Below are 7364 nucleotides of genomic sequence, written 5' to 3' on the forward strand. Positions count from 1 at the left end.
GGAGAGAACAGAACTGCTTTTCTGAGGTACATAAACAGCCGTGACACTTAGCGGCTTTGTGCGGATGCGCCTTTCCTTGTGCGATGTGCCGTGTGCCCTGCCGTAACCCACGTCCCGAGCGCCGCTACGGCGTTTAGACGGGTGACCCGAAGGGACAGATCTGAACGTCTTTCATTAGCCGTTGCAGATGCCCCGGAGGCGAACCGGGTTCCCTACCGGGCCGCGCAGTGAGGGAGTGTTTGCTTATCTACTGGTGTCCAACCGATAGTTAAGCGATGCCACCAGGAAAGCCTGCAGCAATGTACCGTGGTCTTCCGGACTACCGGGTAATGAATTCTCTTAGAAGCATAAGCTACATGCAGGCTCCAGATCCCTTTTTCTAGGCTGCGACAACGCATTCTAGGCGACAGGGCTCGTTTGCAGAATTGGGTCTTCACAGGCAGTACGTCTCTTCTGCAGCGCTCGCTCATCGGACAGCAAAGCCCAACTGATGGGCGGGCTTCCTTACCGCGGCCTATCGGCGAATTACCGCACGGACTCCCCGGGCTGCAGTGGTCCCGGCCACCCGCGATTCTTCAGGACTCGCTTCGGGTGCTTTGTCACAGGTGTTCCCGCCATTCTCACGAGGCACTGTTTTTTTCGTGGCGCACAGTTGCCTTGCCTTGCAGGGCTCCCGTGCCCCTTCGTTGTGAAACTGATTACCGGAGAGAAGGCTTGTTTCGCCGGTCAGTCCCGTGGTGTACACGGCGACCGGTCTTCTACGTACTCCGACTAGGTCATTCAAGCGGAGGAAGAAAGCGAAAAGTTGCGTTCTTTCGTTCAATTCCTGCGCTCTGCATACTGTTCGGTTCTTTCAAGATTCGATCAGCTCCTCATTGTTGTGCCGCTCTGTGGCGTCTGCGGTCCCGGCTTCTCAACCGGAGCTGGTGGGGTGGGGGTTCCTTCTCTGCTCGTCATTGCTGCCGCCACTAAATCGGAAAAGGGGGGTTCCCCGTCTTCGCACCGAACACGAAGAGTGCTTGGTCAGTAGTTGGCGGGAGGACTGGGGTTCCTCGTCGTCGTTACAGCTTGGGGGGGTAATGTTTAGTCAGCCTGCGGCCCAAGGGCGCAGCCTTTCGCAGGGACCATTGGGCGGGGAGGAGGGACGCAACAATGATTTTATACCCGCGAAGATGAATACATGTCTTGCTCTTTAAAGTCTTCATCGGTCGGTTACTTCTCTTGCAGTGAAGGAAGCTCTGCAAGAGCAGCCTTTGAAAAATGAGCACTTCAGCAGCTGTGCTAATAGCTGAGTGTGGCGTACGAGTGCTCCTGTTTGCTTCGTCGCACGGGCACCATGACTCTGGCTTCGCCTGGTGGGCGATGTTGGGCGGTTTCTGCTGAGCGTCAACGGGAAATCCTCGTCTTGTCTGCTCAGCAACAGGGAAACATCTGTACTCCTCGTGGGAGTTGCATGGACATGCCAAGCGGCACCACTACACACATTACTGAGACCGGGAGTACCGCTCCCATCCGCTCCCCCAGGGCCGTCTTTGAGCTTGCTGCAGCGGGCTATGGGGGAACCAGATTCACGAAGACTCGGACAGCGTGCGCATATGACCGAGTACACATGACAGCAGGCCGCAAGTCGCTGGGAGGTGCAGCGGCCAGTGCACTTCGCCGCTTCTTAAACTGCGACAGATACCGAAAGCTTGCCGCCGGGCCTGCGCAGAACGGCACGCTGAGTGCCTGGCCCAGAGCTGGCGCGGGTACGATCCATCGGGGGGTGGATCGAGTAGAAGACGCTGGTCACTCTTTCCGATCTCTGAATCCAGCCACGGCCACAAACCATGCGAAGGAGAGGCTTTCTGAGTCCAAGCTTCTCGACAAGATATACAGAGCTGACCGGAGACCCAGGTATGCTTACGGCGGGAGTGGGTCCTACCTCTTTTTCGTTCTGGTAAGTCTCGCCGTGTACCTGATATTGATGCCGTCTTTTCAGAGTAATCGGCCCCAGCGACTTCCACATCCGCCTGCAGGGTGGCACTCCTGCCCATGTGTTGTCTCCGGGCCCTCGTGCGATGGTTCTAAGGAGTGCTACGACAGAGGAGCTTGTACGTGTGCCTCCCAGAGAGGACACCCTCCGCCAGGCTTCACCAGCCACCGCTTCTTTCCTGGTCTGCTGAAGTTCCCTGTACCTTCGTGGTTGTTTTCCTATGGTCCCTACACCGTTCTAGGGGCGGAGGCAGCCATCGCGAAGAAGCCCCGTGTGGAAGACCGTAGAAATGGCTCCGACTCACAAGAAGTTGGCTGGCCCCCTGAAGCCTTTCCTCCTTTGGCCGGTCCTGACAGTCAGAAGACTGCGCGCAACTCAGGGGAAAGAACCCAAATCTCGCCACCAGTAGGGGATGAATTCGTCGCATCACTTGTTAGTACATCCTTGATATGGTTGACGGGCTCAGTCCTGAGGAGAAAACTTGAGGGTACCCCGTTGCATGCAGATTCGATGCGGTTGCATCAGGTCAGGGTGCTGTCCGCGGCGGAGGATATTGAGGGATCCGTCAGTGAAGAAAACCGGGACGCCGCGAGCGGCCAAACCTCATCGAGGACTGGAAGAGGCAACATAGACCCCGCAGGTTCACTTTTCGTGAACTCGAAAGCAGACTCGCTGGCAGCGGGGAAAACTCGCGGAGCGAGTGAGCCAACACCGTCAGTCGGGAAGAATGCGGGTCCACAGACACCGGAGAGTGTGGCACGAGTGCGGCAACGTGGTTTGCAAGCGCATGCTGTTGGCGAGAAAGAGCAACAAGCAAAGGAAATTGAACTCGCACAGCGGCCGGAGAGTGGCCCAGCACATAACTCCACTCTTCGCGCTGCTTCTCTGGCTGCGGGTGACATAGACGTCGACAAAGGTGCCGTGGCCCCGCTACCGTCCTTGCAGCGGTCCTTGTCGCGATTCAGCGTTACGGAAGGAGCAACAGCATTCCGCGCGGTTATCCCCGGAGAGTTCCGGCGACGGTCCGGACCAGGAGACACTCCCTTCGCCCAGTCACGTACCACAGGTTTGGTAAGCGGCACCTTTGGGACCTCGGAACAGGGACAGCCGGCAAAGGAAACAGCTGGGACTGCAGGTCCCACAGTGTTTGATGAGGCAAATACACCAGCCACCACAGCAGGGTACTCGCGAGAAGAAGAGAGAAAGTGGTCTGAACCTGCAGAACCCTCGGCAGAGCAGAAGGGAAGTTCATCGTCGAAGTCGAAAAGGTCCGAGAGTTCTGCCGAGGTACCAGATGGTGAGGAGCAGCTGCTCGCGGCGGTACCTGGAGAAAGAGGAAACTTTGGGACTTCTCACATGATACAGAACATCGATGAAAACTCAGTAGGAGACTCAGGTGGAACTAATATGTTTCCTAGACCCTCTGATTCCTCACGAGAACTCTCTGGATTGCCCACACACAGCGGCAATGAGGATCTTGACAACGGCGCGCTCCCCACAAATGTACCTGACGACCAACACCGACAAGGTGGAGGTGGGGAGCGTCTGAGCCTTGAGCGTAGAAACTTCGAAAACGCAACAGCCAATCCTGTTACGCCCGTTGTGAGAGACGAAGAGTACTCCAGCGAGCTTCTCGAAACGCCATTCCCACCTGTAGTGCCCCGGTCGCAGCCTCACATTCCACTTCTCCCAGCAGAGAAAGACCCCCGGGATTCTCCCTTGTATCTGTTCTTGTCCAAGGTTCGCCGGCCGGATAGGCCCCGGTACCGTCAGAGGCAGACTGAGTTTCAAGACGTATGGCACCCCTTGACTTTCAGTGATGTTGCTGAACACGAACACGCACAAGATAGACACTCTCCGCTCAGCGGCACGAGGACAGGACAAGGGGCGACGCTGTGGAACCTCGGCTTCTCTGAAGAACGTGTCCCGCAACCCTATGGCCCGGGTAATCACATCTCTCGGGAGACACGGAATGCAGCAGTCGAAAGCACCTTCAGCGGCCTCGCAGGTATCCGGAACAGCCGTCTGGGCTGGAAGCAAGCTTACGTCCGACCTGGCCTGGGAGCCGCGGAAGCGAGCGATCCCGTGGCGAACGACTGGGACCCCGAAAAATCGCCGAAGCGCCTTGGAGGCGCTCCGCTGGTGGACTTCTCGCCTGAGGAGCTTGCGCGGATGAAAACCGAGCCAATAGAGTCATCTACGCATGCTCCAGGTCGCGAGTCTGTCACGCCGAGTCCATCCGTCTGGAGGCCGAGCATGCTCAAGCAGAGACCGGAGGACCCTCTTTCGGAAGACGGCAGAGAGCATCCATGGGACTCCTTTCATGTTACTCGTCAGTTGCGTCGGACTGGCGAGAACGCGGGCGGAGCCGACGTAGACGCGAGGGAGGGAGGGGAGCTTCTCTTCGACGATCTTATGCAAATTCCGACTCCCGTGCCTCATGTCGCTGCGGAGCTGCTGTCGTCCGCCAACCCGGACAGCAGTGAGGGAATCTGATGGGGCGTGAACCCCCCTTTTTTATCGAACTGCATCCGTTCAGGTGATCAGTTTCAGTCGCGATGCTGAAAAGCGCTAACGACTCACGTCGCGGACTCTGAGAACTGCCAACGTGCGAGGTGTTACAATGGCGGCCGGCGGTCGGCTGTTCGACGCCAAGAAGTCGTCCCACCTGAATGTTGAATCACCCCAGCTTTACCTGGTGCGCAGACCATTCCCTGGTCTTGTCTGAGTACGCGCGCTTCCGCCCGTGGAGTCACAAGTGACTAACTGGTACCACAGCTCGCCCGTCCTGTTTCACGGCTGAATGGAGGCACGCCTGCTCCATCTCCTCTGGCTACCTTCTAGTGCTCACCTTACCGAACGGGAAACCAGATGTACATGTGCCACGTGGCAGTACATAGCAACGCCCTGCAATGAGCCCTTCGGACCGCGGTTGGGAATGCCCGTCACAAGTCAGTAATCGTTGTTCCTGCTGGCTAAGGCGCAAGAAGCATACCTCTCGCGTTGTCGTAAACGACTGGCCCTACGGCGTGAGCATAATATAGTCATGCAAAGCCACAGCCGGGAGAGCACCCGAAAGTATCAGTGGACGTGACAGCGTTGCGAGTTTGCTTCTCATGACCTACATTTTTGCGGCTCAGAGAGGCGGCGCGCTGTATCCTGCGTATCTCACGGATGAACGTTGCGCAGTCGCAGTCCCGATGCTCCAGGGCAGCAGCAAGATGACCATCGTTTTGCCCAGACAAGGAACGACGCCCGGAGATAGAGGATCCAACCCGGCGAACGTTTATCAGTTGCGCAAGGGCTTGCTGTGCCGGCGCTGCAATGGGGATCCGTTTTTACGATGCACTGCGTCGCTTCGCAAGGTCCCGGTCTGTTCTTTTCTTAGCCAAACGGCGATGCTGAGTTCGACAATACACAGCTACCCCAAAGGTGATGCTTTTTCTAAAGGAACGCCCGTGTCCCGTAACAGTCGGCTGCACTCTTCAAAAAGAGCGAGAGCCTTCTCTCACAAGAACAACTTGTACTGAAAAACCGGCTTCATTCGAATGCGATTTTGTCTATGTCGGCCAGAGGCACAGGTGTAACCCCAATAGGAGGTCGAATGCGGTGCGTATTGTCCCGATCTTCTGCTACACGCTAATAGTGCAGCGTGCTCGCTGGGCGGAAATGTCGCCGTACCAGTGGCCCGACACCATGCGGGTCCCGTCATAACGCCAGTGCGACTGCCTGAATAAGGAGGTACGCCAGGACCATTTTGGCAGGTTACGTTTTCCACACAGCGACATAACAGCGATAGCCACAGACTGATAACGACTGCTGTACAGCGGCAACGCCAGAACTTCAAGTCCGGGGGCCGACAATGCCTCGGCACCATCTTACCAAATACGAGTGATGCCCCATACCTCACAGACTGTGAGTGATCTGCCAATACCTTACAGACTGTGAGTTATTTCCCGATACCTCTGCTGTGAGTGATCCCCCAGTACCTCACAGGTGTCAGCAACCACGGCGCCGCCTGACAACACTGATTTCTCATCTTCAAATACGCCAAGACTGCATGGATACGCGGCGCTGACTGTGCCAATGCAGGCAGAGTAACAGCCCGGTTGGGGCGCTGCCTGTGGTGCATCAAGGAAGGAGACACGTTGCACTATTATTGCATCTTCTACTATGGAAAATCTACGGCTCCTCCCATGTATTCACTCTCGTGCCACCTGGTCACATTTTGCTCAGATATGAACCCCACATCGGGTACAATGAGCTGGAGAGACCTGCCCTCAGGGGGCTGCGGGCCACTGGCCGGGCTGACCTGCTTGAAACTTAGACACCCAGGAACCAGCGTGGTGCCCCTTGGAAAATTCATCGGACCGAAGCCCGTCCCATGTTAGCCAGCGACCTCACGCGTTTTTACGGCGACGCTTCTTTTTCGAAGAAATTCAGTACGGAGCTACCAAGTGTCACTCCAATGGGAAAAATCTCCACACGGGCTCTGCCGGCTTATCCTGAGCAGTCCGGCAGCACGGTCGAGGACCGAGGACGCCGAAGTAACACTCTTGAAACCTAAAGTGAACGATGCTTCACTCGGACACGCACACATGATGTGTCTCAGGGTTTACCGTTTGAAGCCATGAACTGGCTGACCGACGCAAATGACCATGAAGGAATACCTGGCAATACGCCCACCTCACACGCAACATCGTACCGGCGATTTACAACATACTGGCATCCAAAAGACAGCACTGTCAGATGGCTGTCTACTGCTTACGGCCGTACACGGGAACAACGTGCTCATACGGGGATATAGCATGTTAACTCTCCGGAGAGCCTGGGACGAATACCGGTTCAGTAGTGAGGAGACCGCACCCTGCTCCAACCGTTACTCACAACCGGTCTGCGGTGTTCACAACCGGTGTACGCTTATTTCGACCACTCTTCACTGTGACAGAGCGGAAGTCTCGGTAGAATGGCACCCAAAAATCAACAAACATCAGGAAACCTGCACCCAAACGCACGGACACTCAATGAAAGACAGGTATGCGTACCGGAACACCTGACATTTCACAGCAACATTGTACGGTGGTCTACACATCCGAAGCTGACACGGTATTCGCAGCCCAACGGCCAAAAGGTGCACGCAATCACTGGTGGAAGGCGACCACCAGAAAATGCTGCAGCGCGACTGCTGGCACCAACTCTGCACCGCGACCTAACCGAAAAAAACAGCACAGCACGGTGGCCGGGGATAGGGAATCCACCAAGATCGCACAACTACCAGTTCTCTACAGAAAACAGATGTCACAGCCCTTCTCTTCAGAGTGTTGCCAACACAATCCGGGAGTACCACCGCACCCTACGACAATGTGGCACACGGGTGTGGCTGGGGGGG

The 7364-nt window shown here is 56.4% G+C and overlaps 2 protein-coding genes across 2 annotated transcripts; both read left to right on the top strand.

The window, feature by feature from the left end:
- CSUI_008179 (uncharacterized protein) lies at nt 1–5453 on the top strand. The gene has a single exon (XM_068068315.1). It carries the CDS (start codon nt 1337–1339, stop codon nt 4469–4471), a length of 3135 nt encoding a protein of 1044 aa, XP_067919709.1. The 5' UTR covers nt 1–1336; the 3' UTR covers nt 4472–5453.
- A 321-nt stretch (nt 5454–5774) lies between these two features.
- CSUI_008180 (uncharacterized protein) lies at nt 5775–7244 on the top strand. The gene has a single exon (XM_068068316.1). The coding sequence runs from the start codon at nt 6628–6630 to the stop codon at nt 7030–7032; it is 405 nt and encodes a 134-aa protein (XP_067919710.1). The 5' UTR covers nt 5775–6627; the 3' UTR covers nt 7033–7244.
- The last annotated feature ends 120 nt before the right edge of the window (nt 7245–7364 follow it).

This window comes from Cystoisospora suis (assembly GCF_002600585.1).
Source record: "Cystoisospora suis strain Wien I chromosome Unknown contig_4514, whole genome shotgun sequence".
NCBI classification, from domain to species: domain Eukaryota; phylum Apicomplexa; class Conoidasida; order Eucoccidiorida; family Sarcocystidae; genus Cystoisospora; species Cystoisospora suis.

What these genes read in the sequence shown, in the direction of transcription:
- CSUI_008179 (XM_068068315.1), top strand. Translation starts at nt 1,337, where the DNA reads ATGACTCTGGCTTCGCCTGGTGGGCGATGTTGGGCGGTTTCTGCTGAG.
- CSUI_008180 (XM_068068316.1), top strand. Translation starts at nt 6,628, where the DNA reads ATGACCATGAAGGAATACCTGGCAATACGCCCACCTCACACGCAACAT.